Source organism: Malania oleifera, chromosome 1 (assembly GCF_029873635.1).
Source record: "Malania oleifera isolate guangnan ecotype guangnan chromosome 1, ASM2987363v1, whole genome shotgun sequence".
NCBI lineage: Eukaryota > Viridiplantae > Streptophyta > Magnoliopsida > Santalales > Ximeniaceae > Malania > Malania oleifera.
In genome coordinates, this window is record NC_080417.1 from 118,702,097 (window position 1) to 118,721,026 (window position 18,930).

At 37.1% G+C, this 18,930-nt stretch overlaps 1 protein-coding gene across 8 annotated transcripts in view; it reads right to left on the reverse strand.

Annotated features, from left to right (window-relative positions):
• The window catches only part of LOC131161101 (probable CCR4-associated factor 1 homolog 11), a 29,418-nt gene extending 11,351 nt beyond the window's left edge, over positions 1-18,067 (reverse strand). For 2 of the 8 annotated variants that reach the window (XR_009138304.1, XR_009138310.1), the window contains exon 1: positions 17,033-18,066. Coding sequence is in view for 6 of the 8 variants with exons in the window: in XM_058116891.1 (XP_057972874.1) it covers positions 15,348-15,467; positions 17,033-17,875 (963 nt within the window). In the remaining 2 variants the exon portion in view is untranslated. Of the gene's footprint in view, positions 1-8,249; positions 8,343-15,084; positions 15,468-16,498; positions 16,818-17,032 lie in introns of those variants that run through there. The other 6 variants (XM_058116893.1, XM_058116891.1, XM_058116894.1 and 3 more) reach the window with 6 other exon arrangements.
• Between the last annotated feature and the right edge of the window lie 863 nt (positions 18,068-18,930).

Sequence of the window (18,930 nt, forward strand, 5' to 3'; positions counted from 1 at the left end):
TGTCATCTACATAAACAATAAGCAAATCCATGTCAGATGGAGTATGGTTATAAAATATAGAGTTGATCTATTGCACACCGTTGAAGGCCAAACTCTAAGTACTACAGCACTAAATCATCCAAACCATGCTCTAGGAGATTGTTTTAACCCATATAATGATTTCTTAAGCCAACGCACGGAGTCTAAGTTCACCTAAGCAACTAACCTAGGTGGTTGCTCCATATAGACCTCTTCCTAAAGATCACCATATAGGAAAGCATTCTTCACATCTAATTGATGTAAGCCAATGAGAAGTAGTGGCTAAAAAAGATGAACATACACACCTAAGTAAATCCCGTAGCAGCAAGGTTGTCCTTCAAATGAGCCACAGAACCATCAAAATTGACTTTCTTATTGTACACCCAATGTTATTAGAAGGAAAAGGTACCAAATACCAGGTATCATTACCATGTAGCACACACATCTCTTCAGCCATTGCAATCCTCCACCCAAAATGGAATAGGCTTCAAAAATAGATTTTGGAAGAGCAACGGAAGACAAAGTACTAAGCAAACAGTAATGTGAGGGTGACAACAAATCATAACAAACAAAATTCGAGATTGGATGTAAAGTACAAGTGACTTTACCTTTCCATACAGCTATAGGAGGGTCAACCTCATGGGAATAAGATCATTTGATGAGGGAACTAGAGGCGCAGTAATAGAAATTGGAGGAGGCTCTCCTTCCTTTAGTTGCCATGTGTAAACCTACAAATTGGGATGATCCAAGAGGTGAGGACTCAAATTGGAAGAAGATGTAGGAGGATTGGGCACAAATAATAGGTCAAGATCTATAAGGCAAGGCAGAGGAAGGGACTCGTCAAGATCAACAAAACTCAAGGAATTAGAGTAGTATGGTGTAGACTCAAAAACAGGTAACATCAGCAGAGACAAAGAATCAATGTAAAGTAGGTTATAACATTGATATCCCTTTTGAGTATAGGAATAGCCTAGAAAAATACATTTGATAGCACGAGGATCCAACTGAGTCTTAGGGAAGATAATTGAATATGGGATTTTACCACCAAGGACAGAGGATAGCATTTTATTGATGAGGGAGCAAGTTGTGAGCACAGCATCACTCCAAAAACCTTTGGAGACATTCATTTGATACAATAGGATACGAGTGATTTCAAGAATATGTTGTTTTTATGCTCTGCGACTCCATTTTATTGTGAAGTGTGGGCACAAGAGGACTAATGGATCATACAAAAATTAGTCATAGAGGTAGTGAATTGGGTACTAAAGTACTCCCTAGCATTATCCCTATGAAGTATCGTGACTAGCATATCAAATTGAGTCTTTATTTGATAACAGAAAACACAAAAGGTATTAAACAACTCAAAACGATATTTCATTAAATACAACCAAGTCATCATGTAATAGTCATCAATAAATGTAACAGAGTACCAAAACCCCAACTTCGACGTGACACAACTAGGACCCTAAACATCATAATGGACTAACATAAAAGGACGAACCACTAGTTTGTCAACCCAGGAAGCAAAGGGAACACGATGACGTTTTCTCAATTGACAAGACACACACTCAACATTAGACACAGAACTCCATGAAGGAACTAATTGTTTCAACTTGTCCAAGGACAGATGACCAAGGCAACAACGAAAGTGGTGTAGTGACAATGGTGTAGTCGATAGGAGGAGAAAGCGACTCAAAGTAGTATAGCTCACGAGCCTCACATCCTATGCCAATGTTTTCCTCAGCTTCAGATCCTAAATAATCACAAAATCAAGAAAGAACATGATACAACAATTTAGGGATTTTGTAAGCTTACTAACTAACATGAAATTGAAAGGAGATTTAGGCATGTATAAAACAAAAGAAAACGAGATGAAAGGAGTAGAATTTACTATTCCTATCCCCTTAATTGCAATAGTGGACCAAGCAGCAAGGGTAACTTGAGGTAGATTTTTAGGATACTGAAACAACAAAAACAACAGCAAGCCTCAAGTCCCATTAGGTGGGGTCAGCCACATGAACCATTTTCCGTCAAGTCAGCCACATGAATCATTTTCCGCCAATTCACCCAATCCAGAGCATTTTCCTCTATTAGATTAAGGGTTATTAAATCCTTCCTCACTACCTCATTCCAAGTAATTTTTTGGCCTAGCCCTACCCTTTTTCAAGTCAAAAACCATAACTCACTCCTCCTCACAAAAGCTCTACTAGGCCTGTGTTTTAAATGCCAAAACCATCCAAGTCGCCCCTCACTTATCTTGTTTTCAACTAGTGCTATGCCTAATTTTTTGTGCATATGTTCATTTCTTACCTTATCTTTTAATTTTAAACCACTCATCCACCTTAGCATACGCATCTCAGCAACTTTCATTCTTTATCTATGTTGTATCTTAGTTGCCCAATATTCTGAACCATAAAGCATAGTTGGCCTTATAGCCGTCTTATAAAACTTTCCTTTTAATTTTAGGGGTATTCTACGATCACACAACACACCTAACGCACTCCTCTATTTTAGCCAACCTATCTTAATTCTATGTACTACATCTTCTTCAATTTCCCCTCCACCTTACATAAGATCCAATATATCTAAATCTATCTATTCTATTAATCTCTTGATTATCCAATTTAATCATCTCTCTGTTACTACTCCTTACATTACTGAAATTATATTTCATATATTCAGTCTTATTCCTACTTATCCTAAACCTAAGACTCTAATGTGGCTCTCCAAAGTTCTAACTTAGATTCTACTCCACTCCTACTATCATCAATCAACATGATATCATCAGCAAACAACATACGCCAAAAGATCTCATCTTGGATATTCCTAGTAATTTCATCAATTACTAAAGTAAAAAGTTAATGACTCAAAGTAGAACCTTGATGAACACCTATTGAGAATGGAACTCTCTAGACTCTCCTCCTACGATCTGGACGCTAGTCACTACTCTATCATACATATCCTTAATGACCTCCATATATCTACTGCAAACTCCCTTCTTTTCTAATACCCACCAAAAGACTTCCCTATGTACTATCATAAGCTTTCTCTAGACCAATAAAAAACATATGCAAGTCCTACTCCTTTTCCCTAAACTTCTCCATTAAACTTCTTAAACGATAAATAGCTCCTATTGTTGATCTCCCAGACATAAAACCAAATTGATTTTCTAAAATCTTAGTTTTTAATATTATTTTGTGCTCAACTACCCTTTCCTATAATTTTATCATATGGCTCATAATCTTAATTCCACGATAGTTATTACAGTTTTGAATGTCACCTTTGTTTGTATACTGAGGTACTAACGTAGTTTTCCTCCATTTTCTCGAATTTTCTTGATTTTTGTAATATTATTGAATAAATTAGATAACCAAATAATTCCTTTATCCCTTAAACATTTCCCACTTTTCATCTTTTTTAATGTCATCTTAACTTCAAGGACTCTAATTTAACGAATAAATCTTCTATTTGTAACCTTCTCTTCATTTGTCACTTCCAAGCTCAATCTTTCATTTTGGTTTTCATTGAACAACTTATCAAAATATCTCCGCCACCTTTCTTTTATGTCTTCTTCTTTAATTAATACATAATGATTCTCGTCCTTCATACATTTTACAAAACCTAAATCTTTGCATTTTCTTTCTCTAGCTCTTGAAAGTCTACAAATGTTTTTTTCTCCTCCTTTTGTATCTAGCTTAGTATATCTATCATAAGCCCTATATTTAGCTTCTTTGATAGTCTTTTTGGCATTTTTTATCGCTTTTTTATATTTTTCAAGATTTTCTATATTTCTACAATTTTGTCATATCTTATACGAATTTCTTTTTGTCTTACCGGCTTTTTGGACTATTTGATCCCACCACCAACTTTCTTTACTACCAAAGTATCTTTCCTTTGGACTCACCTAAAACCTCTTTTGCTATCCTTACAATAGAATTCGCCATTTTATTCCAAACAGCATTTGCATCAACCTTATACCCTATTGTTCAATCACACTCTATTCATTTTGTCTTTGAATTTTACTATATTATCTCCCTTTAAGTTCCACCATCTAGTCCTCTTGTGTTGATTTATGCTACCCCTTCCCTTCCATTCTTTAATATGTATATCTAATACTAAGACTTTATGTTGTGTAGCCAAACTTCCACCTGGGGTAACTTTACAATCCTTACAAGATAGATGGTCCCTGTTCTTAATCAAAAAGAGATCTATTTGGCCTTTATTGTACCCACTCTTGAAAGTTATTGAGTGTTATTCTCTTTTTATAAAGCAAGTATTCAATATAACCAAATCGTAAGACATGGCAAAATCTAAGATTGTATCACCGTACTCATTTTTATCTCCATATCCATGGCCTTCATGTATCCTCTCATACCCTATATTATCCTTCTCAATGTGACCATTCAAATCAGCTCCTATGAATGTCTTTTTAGACATCGGAATCCCTTGTAAAATACTACCATATCTTCCCAAAATTGTCTTTTCAGATTTTCTGCTAAGCCTAGTTGGGGAGCATATGCACTAATGACGTTCACTATCTCTAGGCCTAAAACTAACTTGATTGTAATGGTCCTATCCCCTATTTTTTTAACATCTACTACATTATCTTTTAGGTCTCTATCTACAATCATACCCGCCCCATTTTTATGTTCCTCTTGGTTAGTGTACCAAAGTTTAAATCTTGATTTTACAATTTCCCTAGCTTTCTCTCTTACCCATTTTGTCTCTTTAAGGCAGACTAAATTAATTTTCCTTCTAAACATTATTTCCACTATTTCCATACTTTTTCTAGTAAAAGTCCCTATATTCCAAGTTGCTAATCTTGTCTTAGCTTCTTGCAATAACTTATTAACCCTCTACCTTTTATACTGACCCGGTCCTTTCCCTTGAGCTAGGTGATTTTTGTAAGAATTCATGATAAAAAAGAAGTTGGTTGCACTTGTTATATGGTTAGTGGCAGCAAAATTGATAACCCAAGGACTACTAAGAAAGATACCAAATGACATACAAATTGTAGAATTACCTTACTGCATGAAAGATGTAATGTGATAAGATGCTTGTTGAAACGATTGAGATACTGTAGAAACCTTGAATACTCCTTTTCTGATATAGTCACAGTACACTGTTCACTCAAACAAGTGACTATCAAGGGAACCATACTTTCGTGAATTGCAAACTCCATCCCAAGACTCACAAGCTTAGACCACTAATAACAAGATTACTTGTTGGAACAATCAGAACAAACCATGAATAAGGGGACCCAAGATGAATTGAGTCATAGATGAATCAAAACAAGGCTGCCACAGCACCAAGGAACTTGGACACAGCCCCAAGAAACCAACACATAACACTTAGAACAATTGGAGCAACAACAAACAAGGTGAACCACCAAAACTACCACGGACAAGTCACCAACAAACTTATATAAACACTGCCACAGCCTCACAAAATCAGCTTATGAACACTGCCACTGCTCCAAGGGACTCACCAATGGCCTTTACTAACACCGGACAACAACTAACAGATTACCACGAGTGCATGGTCGAAAAGATTCAATCTTTGAGCAACACACATATCCAGCAGCTTGATATTATAGTCTACCGGAAGGAAGTAGAACATCAAATCAAAACACAGCAAATACCTCTGCTTCAGACCCAATAAACTCAATAACCATTGACAAACAGCTTCAGGAAGCATCAAACAACCATTCCTCGGGTGCCACACATGAGCAATTAAAAAAGGTGAGATCTTTGGACAAAAAACATCATAAAAAACTTCATTAATATGTTTATAGAGGGATTCGAACACTGCTGGATGAAGTCAGGCCAAAAACATGCCTGAAAGTGGCTTCACGCACTAGCGTGCGGGGTCAGCCATGACAGCTTTCGGCGCATGGGGCACTCTCTGGAGATGGGATTTAAGTGGGAGGCAGGTCGGCAGTGTCCGTGACTATGGTCTTGTTCCTGCAAAATCTATAGCAGATTTTGTGTTCCTGAACTGGCAGTGTTGCCCAGGAAATTTCCAGCGACTGGTTGACTTCTGGCAGCTGCTGGCTGTTTTCTAGAGCTGTAGTGTTGCTGGAAATTCTTCTATGATGGTAGACATGCAGTGGATTTAGGGTTTTAGGCTTCGGTTTTGATGGTGGTTATAAAAATTAGTGTTTAGGTCTCAAAATCATGCTCTAATACCATGATGAAGAATTGGGTAAAATGGAAGACCAAACCTGAACGTTAGATCTCTCCCTCTATTTATAACATATGTCAAGTACAATAACAATGACCATAATACCCTTAATAACTCACACTAACAACATAACAACACATAATAATAATAATGTTAAATGGCTAAATAACCATTAGCAAATCTTTTCCCATAACAAGAAGATATTCAGCTTCTTCAAAAAAATATATCTGCATGTTAGGTTCCAACCATAACCCCACAGCACAGCAAAATAAGCACATCACCATAATGCTAACAAATCTTTTTTCCTACCAAAACCAAAAAGGAAATTGCCAAAAATTTTCCCACTGTATTTGGGCAAACCCCAACCCTCTCCCAATAAATCGAATAGATTATTCACTTTCCAGGCGAAAACATAGAGCAAAAATAAACCCTTTTTTTTATTTTTTGGCCTGTTCTAATTTTTCTTTCCGCTCAATAAAAAAATGTGGAAGGCAAAAGTTCCCCAAAAGTTAAGGCTTTTATTTGGTTGGTTGCACTTTGTAGAGTCAATGCCACCAACTTGATGCAGAGTACGAGACCTTTGAAGGAACTTTCTCCAAATGTATGTGTTCATTGCTTTAACAGTTCACTAAACAACAACAACAACAAAGAAGAAATAGCACCATTATGCCCTGAACTCAATGGGTAAGGAGGAGGAAAAGAAGTGGACAAAGCAACATTCCCCTACCAGGTATCTTTCCAAAAACAGATACAAGAGCCCTTCATCCAACACACACTTAGTATCGGAAATGAAGAGGGAATAAATTGGAGAGATTGATCTCTGTAGACTTTCAAACACCTAGATCCCAAGTTAGCATCCCAACCATTCATATTCAATTCAAACTTACTTTTAAGTTTTAATGACTGTGCCAAAGGGATGAATCATCTAAGTGGAACAGCTAAAGCCATTTAGCCAAGAGAGCACTATTTTTAGACACCAAATTTCCAAGACCCAAACGACCCTCCATTTTTTACCTACACACGTCCCAACCAACTAAATGATCCCTCTTGCCCCCAACCCCAAACCAAAGCAAATCTCTCATAATTTCTCAAGCACCTAGCTATCCCAATGGGAATCCTAAAAAATAGACAAATCATACAAAGGGATACTAGCAAGACAAACCCAAACAAGAGTGATGCGACCCCAAAGAGAAAATAATGCACCTTTCCAACCACAAACATTATTTACTACTTGCTTAGTTGCTTATTTGGGTTTAACTACACAAATCCATAATAAGGTAAAGCTTCATAACTACCTAGCCATCATATTGAGCATTAGCACCTAAAAACAATGAAACACAACCTAGCTCTCTTGCATACCAAGTGGATTGATGATAATTGCAAACAAAAACGCCAGTCATATAATATAGATGGAAAAACATCTCTCTCCATTTCTCCACCAGAAATGTAGTAAAGTTAAAAAAGTAATGCTGAAGGAAATATCCAACTGAAATGCTCTTCTTCGCGCACATTCATACATCATAAGATGCATAACCTGAAATTTTATTGATTCCAAAGAAAAAGGTGCAGAAGAAGAACAAATAAGCAGCATGCAGCTAGAAAATGACAAAAAATTCCATCAGAAAAAGAACCAGAGAAAATTAAGTTGGCTCTTACAACCATTAAACCCCTGGGAGAGGAAGAGATGGGGGCAAAGAACACCCCAACCTAATGGATTAATTTGATAGCTGAGTTAGCAGCACATTCCGTAACTGATAAGCAATATGATATTTAAGAGAAAACTGAAATTATAGAAGCCACAGATACCAAATTGAAATATAATTCAATGAGCAATTAAAGAGCAATCATGATTTTAAAAAATTGATGGAAAAAAAAAGACGAAGATTTACTAAAGAAGAGAATATACCCAAAAAGAAAATGCATAAGTGATACAGTACTTGCAGAAAAATAAATTCACAGTTTTTTAATAGAATATAGGCAGAAAAGAAATTCAATTTACCTTGATTAATTTATTATTTTATAAAAGAACATTCCACAATCAAGAAAGCCAGCAACCAATGACATCAGCCAGCTATTCCCGTCCAACAGGCAATAAGATCATGCCCAATGCTGATGACTACCAATTTCCCAAAAATGCTTTCCTTTAAAGATTAAGCCAACATTTACATACTTCAAAAGGGATTCAAAACAGAACTGTTCTTATGGGCAAGTTGAGTTGATGAAACCGAAAATGCACATGCTTACAAAATTTTAAAATTTAAGGAGCTAGTTACATGGACCTTGAACCAGAATCAGGTGTATACAAATCAATATCATGCTATAACAAATTGTTATTTAAACAGGTATCAATGAGGCAGCATTAACTGATTTGTCCAAACAAAAACATGGCCACCCAAATTCATTTGAAGTGGGCTTGGGCATTTGCGGGATTCAAGATGCCCCTAGAATGACATTCCCCAAAATCATATTCTCAAGAATGGATGCTCGTCTCATAAGAATATTTCAACACTAGAAACCTGATACCCACTTCAATAAAATTACAAAAATACCCCTGACCCGTGTGACTTGTAATAATATATGAAGAACATGCATATTTTTATAATATGCCAAGGTACTTGCTTCTAATAGTATAATATTATAAATATGATATTGTAACCAATAATGTTATCATATTTTAATATAATATAATAATGTTACATTATTATAACATCAACATTATATAATATGATATTAATTTATATTTTTGTATTATAATATAATATTTGATCCGATATCATGGTAGTGAGTGATGACAATAATATTTCTTTCAGACTAAATACATTTTTAAATCATTTTATGAATTTAAAAACAAAAAGTATATGGTTAATAATATAATATATTAGACTATATTATACTTTAATATTAAATTATTATAACATAAATGATATTATTTCCATTTTTTCTTACATTCTAGATTCAATTTTACAAAAATTTATTATTATAAATATCATAATAGAAAGTGGTAATACTATAATACAGGAATATTTATGTCTGACCAACTAAATAGCAGGGGTAATTTAATCAAAAAATAAGATCCCCATGGACATATAAGATACCATTGGGTGAGGGTAGAAATGAGATTCCCCCTAAAAGGAGCATGTGAATGTGATGTTTTGCAGGAAACTTGAAAGATCCTGCGAACCCTCAGGGTCAGCTTCTTCTTTTCAACAATTCCTTTTTTTGTCGGGGGCTAAACAATTTCTGTAGCAAACCAAATTAGCTCCTTTTTAGAAGCTTCTTTCAATCAACCACACACTGACCAAACTAAACTTTAGAATGTTAGGCCCTCACTAGGCTTTTAAATTTAAAAACTTTATTTATTTCAATACCAACCCACTGATGGAGGTCTTCTTGGGCTGCCAATACAGCACATTTAGTCAATTATTTTAGGTGTAGGCTTATGAAATTAGTAACTTAATTTAATTCAGTTGCTGTTTGGTTTACAGGATCTAAGATGTTCCCCTGGAATGACATTCTAGAGGATGAAATCCCTATATTAGGGGATCTTTTTTTAATAAGAGAAGATTTTGTTAAATGGCATAAAGGGGCTACTGCCCAAATACAAACAAGAGAAAGAATATCACTCGCATCGCACTGCTGGATGACAAAGAAGTTGACCATTACATGAGCGTCAATCACAACCAAACTAGTAAAAGTAGCAATCCACTGGTGTTTACGCGAAGAGGGGTAGAGATTCCTTCGAACACTCCTATTCCTTTCCCTCCATGCTGCCCAAAATATGGCACGGGCAATGAGGGACAAAACCTTCCTCCTTCCCTTGCTTTTGAGCGGATTCCTTTCCAAGCCCATAACTCACCTTCCACTGTTCTGGCAGCAACCCACTGCCTGATTAGAGAAGTGGCAAGATTCCAAAAATGTCTAGTCTAGGAGCAATGCATGAGAATGCGCTCAACTGTATGGGGAATATTTTGACTTGCATTTTAGGATTCATAAAAATGTATACAGAATGTAGGGCATGGGAATGGAATCCCCATATTCTGCGAAAACCTATTATTCATACAAGAATGTAATATTACCGCCAAGTAACTTCCCAAGCCCGAAACAAACATGGGCACAGAATTCCATGAACCAAATGCCACTCCAGGGAAATTTCACTGTTTAGGCACTTTAATTCTTGCATGATTATTTTAGAAGCAAGAAATAAAGTTCCCAGTTATTTTACCAGCAGATTCCATTTAGAAAGTTCCCCTGGGATCAGAATTCCTCATTTTGGTTGGCATTCAGACCAGCTGTCTTGCTTGGGCCAGCATTTAGACCGGAAGGATCAAAAGAAATACTCCACCTTTTGACTGCAATCACGAAATGCGTATCCCATCGGCATGAGATGAGCAGGTCATCAGCAAACACAAGACTAAAAGATTGAGTGATCCAGCAAACATGGGAAGATTTTAAATTTTAATTCAACTTTTTATGGTATTTTTATCAGAATCATGGGTTCAAGATTTAGAGTACAATTATTTAAGACATTAGTATTTAGTTTATTTGTATGCCTATAAAAATGGCCCAAGAGGCTCACCCTCATCAAGAGTGAGCACCCATTCTAATCTCCCAGTCTATTTTATGTCCCTCTTCCCTATCCTTTGCTCAATTGCCAAAAGCTTGGAAGGAATTCAAAGGAGATTCCTATGGGATAGCATGGGAGAAGAATTCAAATATCATCTCATTTAATGGCAGGCAGTTAAACGCCTTAGGTTTAAACCTCTCTTTAACTTTCAACAAGGCACATGTAATGGCTCTGGAGATTTATGGAGGAGGAGGATTAGTATTGGAGGGAAATCACCGCCTCCTAATATGGTCTTTACAATAACAGTTGGGCCACTTATATTGAAGTTTGGAAATTCATTAGGAGTAATGGGATAAATTTTTCTCCTATATATCAGTTTCCAAGTTGGAAAGGGGGATAATATTTTCTTTTGGTATGATATTTGGTGCAGCACCTTGCAGCTCTAAATTCCCTCTCACTTTCAGTCTGGCCTGCAACAAAGCAGCCCTAATTAGCAATCACCTTGAGTGGCTTCCGTGGAGTGTTTCATGGCCTTGGTTAGAAATGCCTTTGATTGGGCAATGGACTATCTCGCGGAATTTTGCAGCTGACTGTACAAAACCCAATATCAGAACACTTCTAATGCCCCCAAGTCGATCCTGGATTAAATGTTTGTTTTATAGTCAGATCCTAGCACAAAATTCTCACTCTTATGACAGCTACCAACAGTAATTTTCCATGGAAGCCTGCACGGGAAACAGCAGCCCCACAAAGGTAGCTTTCTTTGTGGGGACGCAACTCCTCGGAGGATTCTTACCATTGACAACCTGCAAAAAAGGCCTCCTCTTGTCAACAGGTGCTACCTGTCTGAATAATGCTGAGTCAGTCAAGCACATCCTCTTGCACTCACCAAAACTTCAGGAACCTGGCCAGTTATCTAATCAGGCAGCAGCGAGTTTTTGCCGAAATAGTGGAAGGTGGGTTATGGGCCTGGAAAGGAGTTCACTCAAGCAAGGAAAGGGGGAAAGCTTTGTCCCTCATTCCCCTTGCCATCTTTAGGGCTGCGTGCAGAGAAAGGAATAGGAGAGCTTTCAAAGGAGTGGTTACAATCCCCCCCCCAACACACATACAGAACATGTTGGAACCATTGGATTCCTACTGTTAGTAGTTGGCACAGCGATTTGGTTTTGAATGACAACTTTGGGACACCCTGCAGCCAGCATGAGTTTTTCTTTACTGATCAAAAAAATAAATTAATTATAAAACAGCCCCTATTTAAGTTGGTTGGACGTTGGTGCTGCACGGTGCACCACTAAGCTTCTTGCATTTTGGATGAAGAACAAAGGCAAGATCCTAGAGAAGCAATTTAAATCTTCCAATTAGCCAATTAGACATTTCATAGCTCAAAACAAATGAATAAAAAGGAGCAATGGATTGCCTTGTGTCAACAACAGTTGACACCCTTAAAATAGGTATCAAGTGAACCATTTACACTTTCTTTTTCAATTAGAAAATAGGCATCAATAGAACTCATTGAACAGCACCAGGGGGGTGCCAGCCATGCACAATTACCCCACACCTCGAAATAAAGGGCATAAAAAAAATCAAGACTTCTTTTAGATAAAAAAAAAAATTCATTAATTATAAAACCAATTTACAATAGGATGAGAACTTGGTGTCCTCAAAGAACAATGTCTGGCAGCCAAAAAGATTACAATAGGGCTGGCCCCCCAATCCCTTTGAAGATCATACAGTAATAACAACCCCACCCCCCAAACAAAGGAATAAAAATAAAAATAACAAAATAAAAGGCCCACAAAGGGACGAGGCCAAGAACATCATTATTCCATCCCCTAATTAACAAGGACAAATTGTGCACCCATTCAAAATTTTCGCATTCCATTCAAAGCAAAGAGTCCATAGATAGCACGATCTGTACCATTCTATAAAACGCAGCCCTTGAGCCAAAACCCTAATAACACATGAGAAAGAGATCTCTCACATTCTGAGGCGCCATCCAGCTTCTTCAAGGTAAGACAGTAAGCAAGAGCATTCCAAAGGTAAGATGCCACCTTGCAGCGTAGAAAAAGGTGAATGTTCATTCTGTTGGACTCTCCACACATCATGCACATGTCAAGACTAAGAAAAATGTAAGGCATTCTTATGTGTAACATATCACATGTATTAACCCTATTCAAAGAAACAATCCAAACAAAGGTCTAAATCTTCAAAGGGCCCTTAGCCCTCCAAAAATGGCTCCAAGGGACAAATTTGGGGAAGGGGCTTTTAAAATATGTGAGAAGAAAAGATTTTGAGGAGAACAACCACGAAGAATCCCCATCCCAAACTATCTCATCCTCCTAGGAAGGAGCAAAATGAGGTGGCAAGCACATAAGAGGAAAGCTTGAACAGCCAAGGAACCTTGAACTCCAAAGAATCCTCACTTTCCCAATCACCCTCCCAAAATAGATCTTTTACCCACTTTGAAATGAACAAGGAAAAAACTAAGAAGCAACCTAAGACACGAACTTCCAAGGGCACGCATAATGAATAATAACACTTCCTCTAGCCTCCAACCAAATTCAATGAAGCTCATATACACTTTTGATCACCTTGTGGGGAACCTCGACAACTATTTACGACTTAGGGAGATGTTTCTAGATACCAAATTGCCAAGCCCCAGCCCAAGTCCCAGCCCATTCCAATTTGGGTTTTCAAACAACCTCACAGATAACGCCTCTCTTACCCTCCCCAAACCCAGATGGAAAACGCACATCAATCTCTTTAGAACCCTGGCAACAATCAAGAGCGCTCTAGAAAGAGAAAGTAAATATAAAGAATGTCGGGAAATTAAAGCAATAATGATTCTGGTGCGACCCCCAAGAGACAAATACGCCATCTTCCAACCATTAATCTCCTCCCCACCCTCTCGATATGAGAGGAAGCATGTCTATCTCCTAACGCCAACCATGTGAAGCGACTAAATGCACAAGGACAACCCTCATGTCCTAAGCTAGAATTTAACCCCAAAACACACCTGAGGAAGGTTAAGCCACCCAACCTTTGTTCCTCAAGTTCCAAATATTTCTAAGAAGGAAACTATCTACTTCCCTTAACTTAGTCTCTTTTAAGAAACAAAATATCAAGACTGGGTTTACTACTAATTCCTTGACCACCCATCTCTAAGCCACGTCCCAAAAGAATCAAGAATTGTAAGTGTGCTTCTCTTGAATAAACCATTATTTCAACAAATTAAAATGGAAGTTCATCGGGCTTGGATAATATGTAAGGGGCGTAGGTGATTCATTGAAAGCTTTTCTATTTCTTTCCCTCCATGCAATCCAGAAAATGGTAAGGAGAACATCAGTCAAAGCTTTCCTTCTTTCCTTACTTGAGATAATTAAAATGGAAGTTCATCGGGCTTGGTTATATGTAAGGGGCGTAGGTGATTCATTGAAAGCTTTTCTATTTCTTTCCCTCCATGCAATCCAGAAAATGGTAAGGAGAACATCAGTCAAAGCTTTCCTTCTTTCCTTACTTGAGAAAATGTCTTTCCAAGCCCCTACTTCTCCCTCCACTATTCTGCCAATAACATATTGCAAGAGGATTGCTCAATTGTCTTCACTTTCCATGCACCAAAAAACATTTATTGACAAGACACAATCGACTTTTCTGCAAGTTGTCTATTGAGAAAATCCTCCCCTTGCCTCTAATGCAAAAAAAATAAAAACAAGTCTACCTTTGTGAGGGCAGCAGTTCCTTAGGTAGACTTTTAAGGGAAACAGTTACTGACTGTTGCTGCCTGCATGATAAGTGATATTCCTGTTGTAGGAGCATGACTGTAAAGCTGCCATTTTTGTCAAGGGTCCACCTGCCAAAGAAATCCACAAGGTGATCGATCTCCCAATCATAGGCATTCTCCACCAAGGGAATGTGCCAGGAAATCCCATTAGATGAAACTTCGAGGTGATTACTAACTAGAGATTTTGCTATCAAAAAGGTTACTAACTAGAGATTTTGTCACGGGCAAGACGAAATTCAGAAATCTGATGGACTTGAAGAACTTCCTCCTCAAGAGAACCATTTACACAAACAGAGAACTTAGTAGTTCCTAAGGAAACCATCACCCAATAGTTGAAATTTGAACAAAATAGAAAATCAACGGAAACCGCCTTTCCCAATTCATTAATCTTCAAATCATTGTTCATCACAGCCAGAATAAAATTTTCTAAATTCCACGCTGCTATCCTACTCCCTGTAGTGAAAGCATTTTTTTACCAATATCACCTGCTGTATATGCTGTCAACCACATAAATCAAAAGCGGTTTCAATCTCTTTGTTAAAACCTTAGAATTATATTTTTCAACAATCGTGCAGGAAGTAATTATCTAAAATGAGCCATAGTAGTGAAGCATCGCATTCTGGAAATAAAGAAAGATAAATGGAATCAATTTTCTCAAGTAACTCCTTATTGTAGCAGCAAGATTGAATTAATATCCTCGAGTATCCTGTCACTCTCAACCAAAAAAAAAACTCTTCACAGCAGCAGCAATATCACCTCCTGAATCTACTAGGCTTCTTGGAGAAATGGGGATTGCATCCATCAATGCCAAGATCTTTGTTGGACCCATACTCTACAAGGCTTGCTAAATCTCTTGAAGATCCATGCAGTCAGAGAGCAACCTCGTATCTTCATTTCTAACCATTTTCCCCTGTTCAATAACTTAAAAACTTCATTTTTTGTTATAAAATGTTCAACATACTATCTCAAGTAATTAACCACAGCAGACTTTATTCTATCAATATCATCAAACTTTTCCCCATTTTTCCAAATAGACTTGATTTTTTTTCCTTTTCTTTTACTGCACTATGGAAGAAGTTTATGTTGGAATTGCCAAACTGGATCAAGTTACTTTAACTGTTATGTCAAAAAGAACTTTTGAATAATTTCTTATACATATTCTCCTCCTTTCAGCAAATTTATTTGAAGGCTCACTTTGAAGTTGCAACTGCACCTCATTCAAACTCTTCTTGGCTTAAAGAACCCTTATGTGGTGCTTCATTCAAGGTATCCCATTTCCCTAGAACTGCCCACAGTTGATTACATTTTTAATGGAAATGCAGTTTCATGAGTTTAGATTCCCACAAAAACGTGATTTATTGGGGAATCAAACCGCCAACTTTGGAGCATGGTTTTCCACATTATATGACTATGTTATGGGATGTGCTTTATTATAAACATGTCATTTGACACATGCCATGCATTTGTAATACATTTTTATTTTATTTTTAATTTTTTATATTTTATTTTTATTTTTTACTAACTCAAATTTTTTACAAATGTTTACTGCTTACTCTCAAACCCACAATCATATTCTAAGTTGCTAAGAAAAAATATAAGGTAAAGTAAGAGTAAATTTTTTTGTTCAAATTTAAATTTTGAATTGGGATATCCAAAAAAAAAAAAAAAACAAAGCAAATGGTTATAAACAGGTACTAGTCAGCTATGTGATAAGTTCTAAGTAGTTATGGATTAGTTGTGGGATATGTAATGTTTTGTTATATTTCTATTGGTTTTCTTATTCAGCCAATGTTTTTTATGAGAATAGGTAGAAAACTAAAGAAGCAGACACAATATTAAGGAAGATAATTCTGATAGAATTCCTACTCCTCGAAAATAATGACAATAGTTCATAGAATCTCCGAATCAGGAAGCTAGCAACATTCTTAACTTGAAAAAAATAGGTACCTTAACATCCCCTGCATCTACATTCCAGGAATCAATATTTTTTAAAAATGTAAATACTGAAGGGTATCCTGCAAATTAAATCAACAGTCAAGCTTTTGAAAAAATAGAACCAGGTATTACTCAAATTGAAGAAACTGGAAAGAACATTTTTGACTAAGTCACTTAAGCAGGGCAAACCAAGTGAGGATCGCATGCAGGCCCGAACCCAGCTTCGATAGACTCCTCAAACCAACATTTTGAACAATGTCATTTCTCATCCTGGCGATTACAGAAGAGGCGTGCTAATATCTTTATATTATGGTCCAATTTTACCACTAACAATACCTAATAAATTTAGTTTTATAGTCAACAAATTGGTTTTTTTTATGATAGAAAAATTAAAATTTAGACTAGCAATTCGGTAGTAATTGCAACTCATATATTCCAGAAAATTAAATTAAAAGGAACTAATATTGAATTACTGATCAACCAATGATTGTACAAGAGCTACTGAAAAGAATTAACAAAAGCAACTAGACATGCTATGGAACTCAAGAAACCTCTAAGCCATACAGAACGCCAGCGTACTTCTCGACCCCAGGTCCACAGAAGTAAAGCTCTCTAATCTTCTGGAACACACGCAACGTTAACAAGCTATCTGAGCCGGCCTGATGACACTTCCCCACCAACCTGTCCAAGCCCAGGTCTTTCCCCACCCGGTCTAACCCACCGTACAAGTGTGCACAGAACCTCATCAGATGTTTCACATCATAAACCAGGGCGCCAAAGAACACCCTCACAAGAGTCAGAAACCCATCTAACTCGCTAGGTAAGAAACGGCGCGTGAGAATCTTCACCAAGTACCCAAAATCGTAAGCACCATGGAAACTGACCCAACTCACCGAGTCGGTGCACACGAGACCGGACGCCATCATCAACTCAGCGAATCGGATCGAGTCGATGCCATGCACTCTGTTCTTCTCAAAATCGATGCCCTGCTGACTCAGCAACACGATGGAGTCCGGATCGTGAGAGTCGCGCGAAATATCAAAATCCGAAAAGTTGAACTCCCAGATGTACTGGTGACGCTGGTCGGAGCCAAGGTCGGGGAGATTGCCGGCAGCATCCGAGAGAGAAAGCCCTATTTGGATCAAATTCAAGATATCGACGTTAGCTTTAAGGAGCTGGTAGTGCGTGGACGGGTGACGGTGGCGAAAGTACGGGGCGGCGTCGGAGTCGGGACGAACTACGACGCCGGGAAACTCGGTATCCATTGAAACGAGGGGGTACTGATCGATTATGGATCGGATTATAGCGAACTCAGAGTCAAGATTGTGCGACCAAACGGAGCGCACAGTGATGGAAGGCCGGTCGGAGGGCGTGGCCGTGTTCAGATCCCCCATTCGGATTCTTCTGAAGGAATGTTGATCTCGTACTCCGGTACGATTGAGAGAAAATGAGGGAAGATTTGAGGGCGAACCAGGTAATGATTAGGGCATTTGAGCGATTGGGAAAGGGAGAAAGGGAATCCTCTGGGATCGAGGGCTAGGGTTTTCATGCGTTCCAGGGCCCGATGAGAGAGAGAGGAAAAACACGGGGGCGTGGGGGTATAAATAGGGGAGAGTTACCTAAGGCGGGAGTCGGTGTCGTCGTGGAAACGTGGACGTTTTATATTAATAGAGCTGGCCAAAAAAACCAAAAAAAAAAACTGCGCGAAAAAACTATTAATAAATTATATATAAATAAATAAATAAAAAGTTGAGGGGTGAAAAGGTAAATATGCGAAAGTTCTTAACATGGAAAGCGACGGGACGGCGGGGGTGGCATTCATTAAGGAAATAAAACAGGCGCCTTCATCTTGGCACGAATGTGGAGGTCTCGATGTGGGCCCACCCACACCCCTTTTCATTCATAAAATTATTTTTTTAACAACTCATTATTTTATTTTTTTTAAGATACAAAACCCTACTAGATATGTTTTAAGATTTTTTGGAATTTGATAAAAAAAAAAAAAAAATACGAACTTGCACTAAAATTTTAAAATTACTATAAATCTTGTTTGCAATTTAATTTAAAAAATTATAAATTTTCTTTAATAGTCTTGAAATTTATTAAGAAAACAAAAATATCTACTTATACTTATAAAAAAATAAGTACAAAAAAAAGAAGTATAGGTGTTTTAAAAATTAAATTTATGGTCGATTAATAAAATTTTGAGTGGATCATTTATTTTTAACAAACTTTCGGAAAAATTTTAAAATTTTTTTTAAATTTCAAATGTAGTTTCGCATTCTTTTTTCAAACATCGAGATAGATTAATGTATTTTTTCTTTTTATTTATTATTACAAGAGAGTTAAAATTTATTACTCAATATAAATTTTTTTAGGTTTTTCAAATAAGTAATAGGTTTAATTTATGCTTCTTTAATAAAGCTAAGGTTCGGTTTAAAATTTATTA